General features: G+C 38.4%; 2 protein-coding genes across 4 annotated transcripts; one reads left to right on the forward strand and one right to left on the reverse strand.

Annotated features, from left to right (window-relative positions):
- The first annotated feature begins 2,378 nt into the window (after positions 1 to 2,378).
- Positions 2,379 to 16,846, forward strand: LOC307127265 (membrane-spanning 4-domains subfamily A member 4A-like). 3 transcript variants are annotated; one of them, XM_079818395.1, is made up of 10 exons: positions 2,386 to 2,477; positions 2,681 to 2,719; positions 3,602 to 3,677; positions 11,523 to 11,721; positions 11,991 to 12,101; positions 12,192 to 12,260; positions 14,035 to 14,190; positions 14,327 to 14,440; positions 15,744 to 15,809; positions 15,972 to 16,846. In XM_079818395.1, exons 4-10 carry the CDS (start codon positions 11,548 to 11,550, stop codon positions 16,050 to 16,052), a joined length of 771 nt encoding a protein of 256 aa, XP_079674521.1. In that variant the 5' UTR covers positions 2,386 to 2,477; positions 2,681 to 2,719; positions 3,602 to 3,677; positions 11,523 to 11,547; the 3' UTR covers positions 16,053 to 16,846. The 3 variants fall into 3 exon arrangements, with proteins under 3 accessions (XP_079674520.1, XP_079674521.1, XP_079674522.1); XM_079818394.1 differs by having other exon boundaries at positions 2,379 to 2,719; positions 15,972 to 16,509; XM_079818396.1 differs by lacking the exon at positions 3,602 to 3,677 and having other exon boundaries at positions 2,386 to 2,719; positions 15,972 to 16,352.
- On the reverse strand, positions 2,499 to 9,028 carry LOC307142970 (general transcription factor II-I repeat domain-containing protein 2; the record flags this gene model as incomplete). Its single annotated transcript, XM_079844207.1, has 3 exons — positions 2,499 to 2,514; positions 7,286 to 7,695; positions 7,832 to 9,028. The coding sequence occupies 3 exons, from the start codon at positions 9,026 to 9,028 to the stop codon at positions 2,499 to 2,501; spliced, it is 1,623 nt and encodes a 540-aa protein (XP_079700333.1).
- Positions 16,847 to 18,212: the final 1,366 nt, after the last annotated feature.

Raw genomic sequence — 18,212 nt, forward strand, 5'->3', positions numbered from 1 at the left:
AGGGATACATTCATGTAACCCCCCCTCCCCAATTCAATATCTATATTTTTCTTCCTATATTTCAAGCTTCCCAAAGAGTGATCTTGCTGGGCCTATTAGGCTGGTCCACTTCATGTGTTTTTACAGATCAGATATTTATCTGATTTATAACCATTCCATTTACACTTGGCCACATAAATGTGTCTGCACAAAACGGATATAAATCCAATCTTCAATTCCCACGCTATATGCCTGTTCACATCATCATGTATATGAGTTCACATCACCAACATTTTATTGGTCAACAGTTAATTCAAATACCGCAAAATGAGAGAGAGAGTGGCATAAGAACTGATCATTTAGTTTCTTTACCTTTAATGATGATGATGATGATGATTGTGTATTGAGCGTCTGCAACTTTTACTTTAATTTGTGTCAGTTTGCTGAAGAGATATTCAGCTGATCGCCTGCGGCGATGCGTGCTGCAGTAGCGCTGTCATATCTAACTATAACATTGGTCGATTTGTGCTGTGCGAATTTTGAGGTTGTATATCTAAAAGCGGACATTGAGCCGACACGTATCCCATCACAAGGCTTGGATGCTAGCAAGGAAATTAATTTGAACCATCACAGACCATACCACATATATCCAGGCCCATCAGGAAGTTCTATGCAAAAATTAACAACCCGCCCCCCCAACTTTTTAAGAACCACGAGAGTTCATAACCCACAGCAATTCACCAGTGATGGCCCCACTGTTTCAGCTCCAGACAAATGGTCTTCTTCAGCTAAGTTACAGAGCAGATGTAGACAGGCCACAGCAAACATGATCCAGCCCACAGTAATACACTCTGTCATACTGACCACAGCACAACACTAACCTGGCTAAAGTGCACAAAGTTTTATGAGGCCTACATCAAAGTGTTCCCTGCACAAGTGGCGGCACTGATGGAAGGAACCAGGATGCAAAGTGTGGTTCACAGTTATTGCATGATGCTAGAAAGCTGCGTCTAACAGCCAGTCAGGCAAAACGAGTCCCAAAACGAAGCACCACAGATCCCCAAAAATGCCTTCTGTAAAACGTTGCAAGCAAGACACAAGGGTTTTGAATTCAAGTATATCAATACCAATGGCGACGAACACAGATTAAAGCCGAAACCCAGGGTTGGCATAAACTAATCTTAAAGTTACCTGGCTACCCATCTAAACCTAAACCGGCTTCATGGTACAGGCCTCTGGTATCTTCACGGTTTAACAGTAACACAGAAACTGCCCTCTGTGACCTAGGGTGAATTCGAAATCGCCCCCTATACCCTTAAATAGGGCATTATTTGAGGGGACGGCCATTTGTAGGGGTGTCCGAAACCATAGTGGACGTTATTGAGTGCACTCATTCAATCCCACATTGCACCGCAATAACGAGTGAACAGCCAATGAACACACAACGGCTGTCCGAATTCACTCATTCGTTTTCATTCACTCCTTCAAGTGAACTAACGTAGGGAATAGTGAATGAGGGTTTAGGGGGTGATTTTGGGTTCAGCCCTAGTTTTCTCTGAAGTCGATTAGTTCATTAGTTTCCACCTGTGTTCATTAATTATCTTGTTTGTGTCAGTTCTTTCAAGGCCTCTGTTTTCACCCAGTCTCTGTCTGTCCTCGGAAGAGTTAATGCTATTGTTTGGTTGCCCTTCTCCTGAATCTCCTGTGTGTTTGTGATTTAAAAGCTATTTCATTGATCTTCATCATCGTGACATCAAACTGTTGCCAAACCTCTGTACATTTTTGTAAATGTTTTATTAACCACTGTAACGTTAACTCATTGCAAGCCCTCTGTAATCCTCAACATTAAATATTACAGTACACGATTTATCTTAGCAATGAATTTATCTCTCTCGACAAGGGTTTTTGCAGGTTTTAATAAAATGTAATTTAATATTTCCAGTACGTGCCCCAGGCATTCATAGTATTGACTCTTCAAACTCCCAAATTTCCAGTAGGTGCCCCAGGCTTGCATAGTATTGACTCCTCAAAGTCCTCTGCAAACTGGTTGAACCGGCTCATTCGGCTCTTTTTGAGTCTGACATGCTCCTTCAGCTGTGCGTCATCAACCCGAAACTAAATTCGATTAACCAGCTTAACTGCTTAAGCATTTTTGTAGACATATGAAAGTAATAAAGTCAAACTGGTTAGTAATAAGTGAAGATTGTAATGTTGATTTACAAGTTGTTAAATCATCCTTTACTGAGATTGTCATGATCCCAGCCTGTGTTGTGAGGACTCTTTTGTCATTTCCTGTCTTGTTTTGTAGTTCTTTGTAGTCTTCATGGATGATTACTTTTCCCCAGGTGGTAGCCACTCCTCTTGTTTATCTTGTAAACCTTGTTTCCCTTAGTGTATTCATACCCCAGTGCGTCAGTTGTTGCATGTGTGCTCCTGTCATTGGTTCTGCCTGCCTTCTGTGGCCTCATGGATTATCTCTGTTTATGTTTCTAATAAATGTTCGTGCTGCTTTTGGATTCTCACTCTGCTTCTTCCCTGCTCACACGTTACAGAGATATTGATAGAGTTAATGTCTTAAAGGCTGTGTGGCTCAGTTGTAGCTTTTGTGTTGTGTGTACGTGTATAGATGACGGACTCATTAATACTTAATATATAATGACTCGTCCTGAAAACCAGTTTCTCTTGTTTTGTTCATGTGTAGAGGGAAGCATCGAGTGGATCTGAGACTGTGAGAGATCTGGCAAGTACATTTTATCATTTTATTCAAAGCTGTAACATATCAATCACTGGAAATTCAAAGAACAACCAAGTTTATATACAAATCAAAAGCAGAATAGTCTATTTCTTCATTGGTTGAACTGGCTGGCGAATTGATGGAGTTTTTTAACCTCCACCAATAAAGAAACAATAATGCATATTTTGTTATACATTCCAATGCTAAATGTTTTATCATTTTAATGTTATTAATATTTTAATATAGGGCAATACACAAATTGACTTAATAAAATAGGCAGTGTGTTGAGTAAAAAACAATCAACAATGTCCAATTAAAGGGTTAGTTCACCCAAAAATGTAAATTCTGTCATTAATGACTGAGCCTCATGTGGTTGGACACCCGTCAGACCTCCGTTCATCTTCAGACACAAATGAAGATATTTTAGTGTAAATCTGATGGCTCTGAAATGCCTCCATTGGCTCAATGCACTTTACACTCTCAAGACCCTTAAAAGACACTAAAGACATCGTTACAAAGTCCATCTCACTACAGTGGCTCTACAATAACTTTATGAAGCGACGAGAATAGTTTTTGTGCGCAAAGAAACAAAACAAAATAACGACTTTATTCAACAATCGCTTGTCGTCCGTCTAGGCCTCTGACGTGAACTCACGAAGCACCACAATGAATTTTTGGGTGAACTAACCCTTTAAGCCTTACACAACACTATAAATATCTTGGGCTTGATACACTTCATACATGTTTTACATGGAAAGCACATTTTCACAAACTAGTAAAACTACTAATAAAGTTCAGCAGCGTTCCTGAGAATGAAGGATTCATGTAATATTACTGAATAACAAAGCAGATCAGAGTTGAGTGTCTGACTGTCTTCTCATCTGGTAGAAGTTAAACATTTCAGAGCTGCTGTTCAACACAACAGTTCAGACGAGGAAAAAAAGATTATCAAATATTATTTGAGGTGAGCGTTCCATCTTTCTTTAGTTGTTTTCATGTACATAGTGTGTCATTTTACCATGTGTCAATGGTAACTGCTTCTGAGATTTGAATGCTCATTTTGATGATTTTATCTAAACCTCAAACAGATGATCAAGTGTCTTTGAAAGTGAATCACAGAAAGCTGCACTGTAAACCCTAACACTCAAAATGATTAATTGGTTTGAGTAGAGCCAACTCAAATGAAACAAATTAGTGCTATCAAATGAACTTTTATGAGTATTTTGAACTTTATTTTTCTTTTGAGTTCTCAAAATGGACACATTTTAAGTCATCTGAATAGTTTCGAGTTTTATGAACTTACCAACTTAAATGTGACTGAAACTGGGCTGGGATTTCCATTTCCCAGCATGCTTTGCCATGACACTCAAACGGGAGAGTAAATGCTAAAATGAAGTGAATGTTAAGGTGTAGATTTAGTAGTGTTTAATGTTTTGGTATGCTAGTTTAGAAGAGTTTCTGTTATGTTGTGTTTTTTTGTAGGATTACCATCATGATGATTAGTGGAGCTTGAGAACATCATGTTGCCTTCATTCAACAAGTGCTATGCTAATGCTATCTAAGCACTGTGTAAATGATAAGCATTGCATTTACTGAATTAGCTAGTTAAAGTAGCCAATTTCCACTTTAATATTTAATATAACACTAAAATGTTTAATCTGAGATTACAAGATCATTTTGAGTTAAATGTATGAATTATTAGCTACAGAGTTGTTCTTCTTCTTTTGAGGCGGTGCTTCACTACACTTGTCATAGCCGGGCACTTTCTGAAATTGATCGTTTGCTGGGGCTGGCGTCTATAAAAGCTTTTCTTTGACTAACAAGGACGTTTTCAGCTCTGAAATTTACAGGATATTCTTATATTACCATGACCTTTTATATATCAAAAGATCAAGGGAAAGTTGATTTCTCAATTCATCACCTCTTTAAGAGTTAAAATGTATATGAGTACAAAAAATCGGCAATTTCTGCTTACTTAAATTTGACATTTCTTAACTCAAAAAACATTTGTGGCAATTGATTCCCTCAATTTTTTGAGTTTTGCCATTTTATTTGGGTTTACAGTGCACATTCTGATGTTGTTATCACATGGTGTTATTTCTCAGTTTCTCATTTGACTGTTTATTAGTGTGACTGTGTGACTAAAATGCATAAATGACTGTGATTCCTCAACAGTATTTCCTATCATGCGTATTGATAAGAAATGTGTATGATAATAAGAAATCTGTATTTCTTATTCCAATCAACAGTGTTTCTAAATTGGCATTATTGTCTTGCATTTACAGTATTAAAAAAAACATATGGTACTTTTAAATTAGATGGTACAGAGAAACATGAAATGTAGGTGAAAATAAAATATATTTACTATAGTAATTAATACTGAGACACTAAATTGAGCACTAATGACTTGAACTTGACTTGGACTTGGCTGTCTTGACTCTCTCGTGACATAGATCAAGATAAACCTTTTCATTACTACTGGAGCTGCCAGTTTGATACGTTTCAAATGATTATTAACCCTCTGGTGCTCTTCGGTCATTTCTGACCGGAACATTTTCGGTTTTGAATTTCTAAAAATCACAGCTTCATCAGAATGAAACGAAACTTGGTGACTTTATTGGCATTAAGACTGTGAACACACACAAAAAAATGAGGGCATGATTCAAGCATGCTAATTGGTCGTAAAAAAAAGTTTACCTTTCATTATCTTCGGTCACAAATGACCTACCATAGGAAATGAATGGGAAATCTGCAAAAACACAAAAATTCACTGAATATTTGTGTGCACAATCTACAAATCGGCCACAATGCTGAAAAAAAGTATACAGCAGTAAAGGGGAGACACTCTAAAACAGGGGTGTCAAACTCAAATACCCAGTGGGCCAAAATGTAAAACCTGAACAAAGTCGCGGGCCAACATTGAACAAATTAACCTTTTAATATGGACCCAAACAAGTTTTGCTTTAACATTGAATAAACAAGCATCGCTTATTACCATACAATATATATAATTTAATAGTGAAGACATGCAAAATCGAATTTCAAATGAAAAAACACATCAATGGCATTCATTTATTAAATAAATAAAATTTAAATAAAAATTGTATGCCTCTTTTCTATTTGCAGCCTTCTGATTTAAATACCAAAATAAACTTTTTCCACTGGCTAAGAATTTTACAAATAAAATGATAATAAATCAATCAACCATTCAAGCCCATGCCTTGTAGCAAGAAAAAGTGCATAAAGAAAACGTTAATTATTGCACACTGGTCTAATCTGATGTGCCCAAGCCAGATACCTGGCATCTCTTCTTGGATGCTAGTTCATCAATGACTACGTTTACATGGACAGCAGTAATCTAATTATTGACCTTACTCTGAATAAGGCAATAATCTGATTAAGGTGTTTACATGAGTTGCTTTTAGAATATTACGTTCATGTTCCCGTTTTACATGTTACAGAACATAGTTTGATTAATGGTACGTCATTACGTCCCCATGCCACGCTACGCTGTCCGGGGTCCAATCATAGCGCGACTTTAGTGGGTGTGTTCAAATCAATGGGCTCAGGCAACCCGCTGTAACTTTACCTGCGGGTGTCGCTGTTGGACAGTGTGACTTTATAAAAACGAGTGATTTTTATACTTTTTTTATGATATTATGATATTATATATATATATATAGTTTTATTTTTTGTAATATTAAATATTGTCTTTCAGGTTTTTTTAAGAGACACTGCCCATCTTGCCTCCTTCTTGACAGCCTACATTTCGAATAATAGTTTTGATAAATGATGAAAATGTGATGAAAAGGTTTCAAAATCGTGATTGTTTGGATTGTTTTTTTTCTGCCATCGAGCCACAAGCGTTCACTGAATGGCATATGGCTCGCAAGCCTAGAGGTTCCCGACCGCTGTTGTAAGCAGACAAATATGAATCTGGGATTACAGATACAAAATGATTGTATTTTACTTTTAAAATGAGCATTATTGCAACACAAAGAATTTTTTTTTAGAGGAGGCCGTGTCCGAGTGAGCAGAGTTTTTACGGTCTATGAGCAAGACACGCAGTCACGCACCATAGCAACACGTCATGGCAACGACATTTCAGACTGAAAGATACGTAAAAGATAAACGGGAATTTAAGCGCATTGTTTTGTACGTGCGGTTATATTAATTATAATTATAATTCTGTTTTTATTTGTCACAATATTATTGATGATTGTTTAGAGGGGCACTTTATATACTTTTGATACGAGCCCCCAAAGCCCTCCCCTCTGCACTTGCCTGGTGTGTGTGTGTGTGTGTGTGTGTGTGTGACCTGTCACAAAACGCGGCGGAAACTCCTTCACGACGTTAATAGTTAGATTAAGGTGTGTACATGTCTACAATGCACTTAGATAATGCGACTAAAACAGGCATACTCCACATGTCTTAATTCGATTTTTGTTTAATTCGAGTATGGCTTTAACCGGATTAAGGTAATTAGAAATCGCTGTTTACATGGTAGTTTCTTAATCAGAGTATGGTCTTAATCAGATTAATATCGGAGTATTGTTGTCCATGTAAACGTACTGAATGTCTGGGCTCAAGCTCTGAGCTGAAGAAATCCTCAGTATCGAGCGAAGATGTTCATCAGTCAGACGTCTCCTGTGAGTTGTTTTGGTCATCTTCATCGAGGAGAAAAGTTGCTCGCATAGATAAGTGCTGCCGAACATGGAGAGCATCTGAGCAGCTTGGGAGCGGAGCTGAGGCATTGTGTCAGGAATGAACCGTGGAAACTGTGCGGCGCCCACAGCATCATACTTTGACTTCAGCGTGTCGTTGCACTGGAGTTCAATCAGCTCCATTTGGATGTTGGTTGGTGCATTTTCCACATCAACTGCGAAGGGATTACTAAGCAGTTCAAACTTGCATTTCTGGGCATCGAAGTCGGCAAATCGCCGGCTAAACTCAGCGGCGAGAACACTGAGTTTTTCAGCAAACTGTGCGCATGGGAACACGGCGGGAGAGATCTGCGCTTTTATGGATTGGCAGCAGGGAAAATGGCAAGGGTTTCCTTGCAGCATCTGATTCTCCCACAGGCACAGTTTAGTTTTGAAGGCCCTCACTGCAGCGTACATGTCTGTGATGATGAAGCTGCAGGTTCAGCGCATCGAGATGGCTCGAGATGGCACAGAGAAAGGCCAGCTCACACAGGAACTTTTGCTCCCGGAGCTCTGCTGTATCCTTCCCTTTGGTTTCCAGGAATTGACATATTTCCTCACGTAGCTCGAAACATCTGTTCAGTACTTTTCCTCTGCTTAGCCATCTCACCTCTGTGTGATACGGCACGTCTGCGTATTCCGAACCACAATCCTCCAGAAAAGATTTAAACTGGCGGTGATTTAGACCTTTGGCTCTTATAAAGTTAACTACCTGTGTCACTGTAGTCATAACATGTTCCATCTTTAGGGCTTTGGCACACAGTGCTTCCTGATGTATGATGCAGTGGTAAACAGTTAGCTCACCTGCACAGTTCTCTTCCCGCATCTTCTCCCGAACCATGCCCACCAGTCCACTCTTTTTACCGCACATCGCTGGCGCACCATCTGTCGTTAATCCAACGAGTTTATCCCACGGCAGCTTTATTTCAGTAACACATTTGGAAACCTCCTCAAAGATTTCCTTTCCTGTGGTTGTGCCATGCATTGATTTGAATCCCAATAGCTCCTCCGTAACACACAGATTTGAGTCCACTCCACGGATGAAGACTGACAGCTGAGCAGTATCAGATGCGTCGCAGCTCTCATCCACAGCGAGGGAGAACGCAACAAAATCTTTTCCCTTTTCCATCAGCTGGTCATACAGATTGGTGGCAAGATCACATGTGCGATCAGCTACTGTGTTCCTGCTCAGGCTCACGTTTGAAAATGCTTGTTTTTTCTCTGGGCATACGAGGTCACAAACCTTCATCATGCACTTTTTCATGAACTCTCCCTCATTAAAGGGCCGGGCTGATTTTGCGATCTCTGCTGCCACTATATAACTAGCCTTTACAGCAGCCTCGCTTTGTGATGTGGCTTTTTTAAACATATTCTGTTGTGAAACCAAACTTCTTTTCATCTCCTCTACTTTCTGGCTCCTTTGAGTCATGTCCAGGTCCTTGTATTTGTCATGGTGTTTCGTTTCATAGTGTCGTCTAATGTTGTACTCCTTACTTACAGCCACGTTGACTCCACAAACAAGACAAACAGGTTTGTCTTTTACATATGTAAACAGATATTCTGCCTCCCACTTGTCCAGAAAGCTCCTGTTTTCTGCCTTTCTTTTCGCCATTTTTGGGAAGGGTTAGCTCGCTGACAGTTGTAGCGTCTATGTTGCTATGACTACTGTCACAGAGGAGAGAGAGCGTTTCTGAGTCCTGTCCTGATTGGCGCGCGAAAACAGCAGAGCATTATGGGATTCGTAGTATTAGCGGTGAATGCGCTGTATAATACCGGCGGGCCAGCTCTAGTAGTAATTTGGTATTGTCTCGCGGGCCAAATATAATTACCTCGCGGGCCACCAGAGTTTGACACCCATGCTCTAAAACATCAAGAGTGTGATATTGACACATCCACTCACACACACACGCACACTTATACACACACACACACACACACACACACACACACACACACACACACACACACACACACACACACACACACACACACACACACCTATGAACCACTGAACCACATTTTGAATTTTTAAAAATCACAGCTTCATCAGAATGATATGAAACTTGGTGACTTTATTGGCATTAGGACTGGGAACACACAAAACACAGGGTTCCCACGCTTCTTGAAAGTTCTTGAATTTCAGACACATGGATTCAAGGCCTGGAAAGTACTTGAAAACAAACACAGGTCCTTGAAAGTGCTTGAATTAAGCATGAACTGCATTTTGTTAGAGTAGCGTGGTGCTATTACAAAAATTGGCCTTCATGCGCTGCCAAAGCCAAAACAAAACAGCATTACGGGAGGAAGATATTTCAATATATTTCTGCTGTTCCATAAGCACCATCTACTGTCAAAAGCCCTATTCGGACGGTAATTGTTTCTCTTGGGGTCGTAAGGTGTTTTCATCATTGTCAGGGGCTAGTCAGTGATTTTATTGCCGCCCGAATCCAGAATGTCAGTGTTTTTCTCCCACCACCTGCGTAAAAATCCCCAGCCGAATTACCTCCTGTTTATAGACAAAAACCAATGACGTGTGGTAATTTAATTTCCATCCGAATCAACATTTCTGAGTTTTCAAGATGAGATCACTTCAAAATGCACTGTTTATATCCTTTTTGACCCCTGCAGGCCACCGTACGGTTGCGCTTTGCTGTAATTTGGATGCATTTTAAAAATCTGGACTTTCATTACTGAAATGCTGGCAAGTATTTACAAGAGCAATATTTCATCACTGCTCAAAAAATAAAAAGAAGAAAAGCACGTAAAGATTTGAATTGGGCCGTTTTTACGGCAGAAATTATATATGTTAACTATAATATATGTGCAGGTCTTAAAAGTCTTCAAATTGATTCGAAATGTACAGGTGATTTAATAAATAATTTTGCATATTTTTAATCCCTAACAATAACTTGTCGGTATCTTTTCATTTATTTGGAAAATTCATGTATACAATATTATCTCTATATTTTGATGTTTTAATTAAGTAATGATTTATAAAAAAGAAAACTAAAACTAGTGTGAAATACATTGTAAAAGCAGGATTAAGAGTGCTGCAAACGGCATCTCTTGTTAAAACTCACTCGCTCTTCTACACCAGCCTCTTTCCTCATTGAATTTTGTAAAATTGGAAATTTTTCCTCATTGGAAATGGTATTTTAGTTGTCAGTATATGCCTTAGCGTTACTGCATTAATGATAGACACAGGTACAGTAGGTGTTTGATATATTGGCAGTAACACACACATCTTTATCGTATTTATTGTGCTTGATTTAAAATAAAAGGTGCTTTAAAAAGCCCTTGAATCTGGTGTTCATGAAAGAGTGGGAACCCTGAAAACAATTGAGGGCATGATTCGAGCATGCTAAGTGGTCATAAAAAAAATACTACAGTTTGTGTTCCCCATAGGAAATGAATGGGAAATCTGCAAAAACACAAAAATTCACAGAATGTCCAATGTGGAAAACCCCGTTTAGAATCAAACCGTGTATGACCTCCGAAGCAGAATTTCCTTTAGGAATGGGAATCAAGAGTTTCGCAAGAATATCCACAGTGGCCTCGCAAATCTGGTAAAATAATACAAATGTAGATCATAATACAGTTCATGTCATACTTCTACTCAGTGAGAGGCGTTTTGGTATTCATTAATATTTTATTCTTTCACACTCAGAGGTGATTATATGACTGTACATGACTGTAATGTGGACCTCGAAGTCCACCCAACATAAACGCATTAATGAATACTTCAGTTTTTTTATTGTCTTTTGAGTTGTAGGCTTAGGTGGATCGCCAGGTATGTTTCAGTTTAGTTTGCGCCAACCCTTGTTTTTTAGGCACAATGTTCATCGTCATAGTAACCCAGGGCAGATTATGTTCCAGATAAGAGATCTCAAAACCAAATTGGACCAATCAGCTGTGAGTAAAGTGACATGTCTGATGGAATAAAGCCCCAATTTCTACTCCAAATTAAAGGTCACTACATATCAAGTGATAATTATGATCACATGCACAATTTATAAATTATTATTAAGCACTTAATGTTTGAAGTTTAAAGTTTGTTCAACTACCATATACGACAAATGATATATTGATTGTTAAATTATTTACAGGTCATTTTCAGATTCAGAATCAACAATGTCCCACACTGTCATACCCATGACCTCTCAGACGCTTGTCATCCAGTTTCAACCACCAGCAGCTGGAACTGGGACAAACGCTCCTGTGCCTGTTTATGGACAACAGCCAGCTGGAGTTTCACCTCCTCACAGACTTCAGCCGTTTCTCAAAGGACAACCAAAAGCCCTTGGGGTGAGACATTGTGCATATGTTCATGTGTAGTACACACTATAACAAAGCATTGCCTTGGTGACAATGCAGGAAAGACAGCAATATAAGATCAGGTTATCATTTATAGTGTTTATAGTGTATCAGTCACAGAGAACAATGTTTTAGGAGTTGCAGACTGTCAAAAATGTGAATGTTAAATAGAAAAAAAGAGATATTTGTACTGGAAATATTGTTCATAAAATGTAATACTGTTTTACTTGCTCTATAATAGCCTCTCTTGTCCCTCACAGACTGTCCAGATAATGATTGGCCTGTTTACTTTCCTGTTTGGCATCGTGTCTGCATTTTATGCAGGATCTGTCTTTCTCTATAGTGGCATTGCTTTCTGGGGATCAATCATCGTAAGAAACAATCATACAATCAAGTGTTGTGTCTTTTATCACACAAGTTACATATTCCCGTCTTGATTTTGTCTTTCTCTGTTCTCTCAGTACATTATCGCAGGCTCACTCTCCGTTGCTGCAGAAAACAAACTCAATTCACCCTCAAGTTTGTGTTTGGTATGTACACAACACTTGTTATGGATCCAAGCTACAGAAGTACTGAAACTCTATTGTGTTTGTACTGATTTCTTCTTCTTCTTCCTTATTGCCATAAAAGTGTATGGGCATTAGTGACCGTAATTCATAGAGAACCCAAACTTGTCAGGAAAGACTCAAACGCGCGGATCTACTCGGGTGCACATCTGTCCAACACTAGGTGGCGCAATAATAATACAATTCACATTTTTAATTACCTGAAATAAAATTATTTTCTAACTCCTTCTAGGCCAATTGTCCAATCTTCACTAAATTTAGCACATTGCAGCTACTAGTGTTGTCAAAAATATCGATATTTCGATATGTATCGATACTGAAATATATGAAACGATACGATACTCATTTTCTACAGTATCGATACCAGCGGCCGACAGCTGGATTTTTCCTCATGACTGAGGAAATGACTCATGAAATTCAGCGTGCTAGTGTTGGCGTGACGGGTCTGAATTTCGCGTGGGATTGCACATAACATTAATTCTACTCATTCCCACAGATTTCGCGCTCGCATCTGAAGCACACACACATACCGTAATAAAGCCGCCTCTGGCATACAAGGGCAAAATGAGCTCCTTTTCCCAGCTTATTAATGGTCAAATACACTCAAAAAATGTCTCTATGTCCATCTTGGTGAGTATTAACATAAACACAGTCGTAAACCGTTCAGGAAGAATGTGTAGCAGGAACAGTTTTTGGGATCCATGAGTGCGTCAGGTCTTAAAGGGACAGCAGTTATTTATTATTCAAACTACAAAAAGACAAACGATCACTGACTACTCTTGACTGATTAACTTGTGTAACTCTAATGGATTCATCTGTATTTCATTTTTTATAATGAAGATTATCCAATGTTATTTTAAATTTGATTACTTTGTTTTTTCTTTATTAAGTTTCTTACCTGAATACTGTTAGACGTACCTGAAAAAATAAAGCAGTCTATTTAATTCGTATCTTTATTCTATTGTATTTATTTGTGCGATTGTTAGTCATTTGTTTATTTGTTGTTCTTTTATTACTGTTTACTCGTCTTTTTAAATTCAATTTGAAATCAAGCTTCCTTGTGCTTGTAGCTATTGCATATTTGTGAGATAATTGTAATTGTAATTGATCAAGGTTTATATATGAGAAAAACCTTAAAAGCTTTATCATATAAAGTGATCTCTTCGGAAGAATTTTTGAATCGCCTAGACTTTCAATAGACGGACAAAAAAAATAAATTGTATTAAAAATATCTATTTGACAGTATATGCAGCGTTTTTTCCCCATGGTATTTTTAAGGTATCGTATCGAAGTTAGAAATTCCAGTATCGTGACAACACTAGCAGCTACAGATGTTGCTGGCAAAAAGTTATCACATTTTTGATTAATCGAAGCACTGTGATATGCCACACTGTGAGGTGGATGGATGATCTCTGCAAAAGGAGAAGTGCTCACTAACACAGATTTAGACAGATTTGTGAACAATATTTGAGAGAAATAGGCCTTTTGTAAACATAGAAAAAATCTTAGCTCTTTGAGTCGAAAGATTATGAAAAATGGGGCAAAAACTAAAGTGTTGTGTTTTATAATTTTGGTCAGTGTGAGTTGCTGCTGTCCTTAGTTGTAAGTTGTGTGTGTGTATATATACAGTATATATGTCAAGTAGTGTCACACTCCATATAATGTTCCATCTAAATTAACAAGCAATTTTTTGTTCATTTATTAATCTATTTTATGTTTTATTTCCCCCCACCGATAGGTGAAAGGTTCACTTGTAATGAACATTCTCAGTACCATAACTGCCGGCATTTCCTTCATCATAATTGCAGTGCATTTGGGTATAGGGCCATTGGGCGGTCACTGCAGCAATTATAATTGTTATCAAACTTACATTGCTGAAATTAGAAAGTATCAGGTATGTCACCAACTTTTATATTCACATTCATTTAGTAAGTACAATGTGTGGTCAGTACACTTGTCAAAAATCAAGCCATAAAGTCTTACACATCGTTCCTCATTATTATTTGTGCTGATGTTGAAGTCTCTCTCAGACTCTCTTCTCAGGAACCGGTGGTGTATTGTTGCTATTCGCCTTCGTTGAGTTTATCGTCTCCATCTGTGTGTCAGCATTTGCCTGTAAAGTCGTCTGCTGCTGTGCTCCTCAGGTGAGTGATGGCAGGGCTTCCCAAACCTTTCTGTCAGCTGATCCCCTCCGATATGCATATAGAAGGAAATACTTATCACTTGGGTTCATGCCTCTTTAGAAGATCCAAATCCTTAAAACTATTAACATGTAAAATTACAAAAAAAGTAAAAGTGGAATTCAAAGACTTCCTGTCCTGTGGCCCCCTCTATCGGACAGCATTAGTATTACAGCCAATGTAATAAACATTTAGAGCTCTGTAATTTATACAAAGTCAGATCAGTTAGAAACGATATTACACACTAAGTCTGAAAAGTCTGAAGGTCTTCTCCAAGGTGGCCATGTTGTTAGTGTCAAAATCACATGATTAACATCCAGTCGACGTTAAAGGTAGCGTAGGCAATTTATTTTAAATCACTTTTTGTTACACTAGTTGAAACTCGCATCACATCCAGATAGCAATCAATATTAGAAGTGGAAATGTTAAAACATACATATTGTATATCTTTTGAGGAAGTCTCAGGACCAAAAATGTTCATCCATTCGACGTTTATGGTTTGACAGAGTCAACCATAAACGACTTTTACAGTCATTATTATTGTCCAGTCATTTATACAGATCAGTGGTCCTCACACCTCATACTGTTATTGGGATTCAGCACATTTAATTACTCACCACAAAGTGAGTTTAAGGAGGAATTTGCTTTCATTCATTTACTTATTTTACTATATAGTCAGAAATTAAGCTGTCATTTGTTAAGTAAACCATATATAAAATCAAATAAAATGTGGTTAATTTTGACAGAGGGTACTCTGGTTGATGGGCATTATAGATCTAAAGCTCTAGGAGGAGTTAGTCACAAACTTTTAGTCTCAGACGTTTAAATAGTATATCAGTATGTGCTTTAAGCCAACTTAATTATTCAATGGAGTCAATCCATTTTCCAGCCTTAAATACATTTGTCAAGTTTTTGTCATTCTAAGCACATTTCTTGTAAATACTTTCTTACACATACCTCATTCCAAAACATAATTTTAGAGCTAGTAATTGAGGTTTGAGGAAATTAAGTGTGTGTGAATTACTACAGTTTTCAGCAGCAGCATCTCTACTAATAGCAAAACCCCAAGTTTAACTGCTTCAAAAACAGCAACATTCCCATCTACATCTCATGTGGTTTTTCAGTTGGGATTTCTGTCTTTTGCTTGTTTCTACTACACTGATGTCTGTAAACCTGTAATACTGAAACGGTCAGCCAGTGTCATTGCATGTGTGGCATTTCACAGTAAGAAGACATAAAACTCTACATGTGTGTTTTTTTTCCAAAGGTGCCGCTTGTTCCACAAGTTATAATTCCACAGCCGAATCATTTCCAAGATCTTAACAACAGAGAGGTAAGAGAAGCCCAACCCGACTAAAAAATGAATGTACTCTCACTGTATTTGAACTGTAAGTGTGTAAATGGTTAAGTATGTGGTGTATTAATTGTTTAATAGTATCAATAAATAAGATATCTGTAAGCAAGGAAACTAAACCTATAGCTTTTTCTCTTGCAGATATCTGTGGACAACAACCCTGCCATGTATCACCATCCTGCAGAAAATCCCCCACAATACAGTGAATTTAAAACAATGTGAATATTAAAAGTCGACAGAGTTGAGGTGGGACACATGGGTTCCCCAGTGATACACTGATCCCCAGTGATGTCCTGTCTATTGTCTCTAATGTCCTTTCATTAACAAGAGAACATGAAAACAAAGAAAAAAATAATCAAAAAAACTACTCAAGACTAGATACTATTTCATGATTTACTTTCTTTAGTTAAGTCAAGAAAGTTAATCATTCATGGGAAACTTTATAGATTGTTATTGATAGATTGTTTTCAACAACTAATTGTTTAATACAGTAACATCTGTAAGATTAAAGTATACTAAATGAAAAAAAAAGATAGATTTATTCTTTGTTACCCTTCACCTTTATTTAACCAGGCATGTCACTTAAAAACAAATTCTTATTTACAACAACAGCCTGGCAGAAGATTATCAATCTCCTGTAGGACATACAGTCATTGTTATCATTAAAACTTAATTACATCAAATAAACCTTCACACTCATCCATTTTAGGTAACAAATGCATCTCGCATGCAACAATCTTCCAGATTGAATTGGGTGATCCATTTAAAAGTCTAATGTATAAAACACATACGAAGAGCTGCAGTTCTACTTCGCAACTTTATAAGACCCTGTCCTCCTTTATCCTTTTATAAAACGAACACTTTGGGATACCCAGTGTAATTTTTGCCAGAGTAAAATGATTAAAGCCTTCTGAATATCTGAGAGGGGAAACAGAGGAGGATCCACACATGCTAAACGATGCCACAAAGAGGAATCCACAAGGTTGTTAATAATTAAAGTGCGTCTCTTGTACGACATCTTTGGAATCAACCACTTTCATTTATTAATCTCCCTTTCAACATCCACCCAGTCTTTTGTTACAAAAGAGTTATCTCCTAGAAATACTCCCAAATATTTAAAACCTCACTTAGACTAGGTTATGCCATTTGGGAGCCATGGTGCACCCTGTAATCACTTCTGGCCCGATTTGTCTTATCTGATGACATTTTTCTGTGTTATGGTGGCCCTTTTGCATTGCCTATATAGACACATTCACTATATTTGTTTTCATAGGCTTATATTTACACATTGAATTGAGGACAACATTGTATAGGATAATAATAATAACTTCTTATTTTTAAATAATGAAAAAAAATAGGAGGGGGAGGGACAGAGAATCGTCTCTATGGGTAGCTCGGGGTGGGAGCCTAGGGTAGATCAGGTTAACGGAGCTGGTTTGGAGGATTACAGAGGAAGACCAAAGCGTGATGAAGGGGATTAGAGAGGTTTTGGAGAAATGGAACCTGTCCAAGGTGGAGTGGGAGGCTCTCAATGGATTTAGAAGAGATAATTCCCTAGGAATTAAACCTGTGGATAGAGGGAGCATGGTGGTGGTGATTGATCGAGAGCAGTATGTAAGAGAGGCCATGAGGCAATTACAGGATCGGGAGTTTACCCAGGAGCTAGACAAGCCGGTGTATCCCCAATCAATTGGGACAGAGATGGACCGGTTATAAGAGAGGGATTCTTAAGAAACGGCAGGTCCAGTATATTAAGGGGGAGGATAGACCGAGGGAGAGAAGGTTTTATCTACTGCCAAAAGTGCACAAGGAGAAGACGGCTTGGCTGTTTCCAGACATCCCTCCTGGCAGGCCGATTGAGTCCGACTGTGGTAGTGAGAGCTACAGGGTGGCAAAATTCACCTGGCACTTAAATTCACTCTCCACTAGGCTCGCTAGTCACGTTAGAGACACATATCACTTCCTGGAGAAGGTGGGGGAGATGAGAATTGGTCTCTTCTCCATGGATGTAGCAAGCCTCTATACGAATATAGAAATAGAGAAGGGACTGGCGGCAGTGAGATGTCTACAGAGATATCCGGAGGAAGCGAGACCGGATGAAAGCTTGCTACGTCTCCTAGAACTTAGCCTGACCAAGAATGACCTTGAGTTCAATGGCTGGCATTTTCTACAGATAAAGGGCACAGTGATGGGCAAGATATTTGCTCCTAAACCTATCCTTCACACTGGGTTTGAGACCAGTTGGATTAAACATTTGATTGAATAGATATCCATTGAATGAATAGGTTTAGTTGATGGTTGAGAGTCAGATGTATTGGTTGGGCCAGCGGTTGGCGGGAGTGGTTAAGGAACAGGGGGACCGGGGTTTGAGACCAGTATCCT

This window comes from Gobio gobio (genome assembly GCF_949357685.1).
Source record: "Gobio gobio genome assembly, chromosome: 1".
In the NCBI taxonomy this organism is placed as follows: domain Eukaryota; kingdom Metazoa; phylum Chordata; class Actinopteri; order Cypriniformes; family Gobionidae; genus Gobio; species Gobio gobio.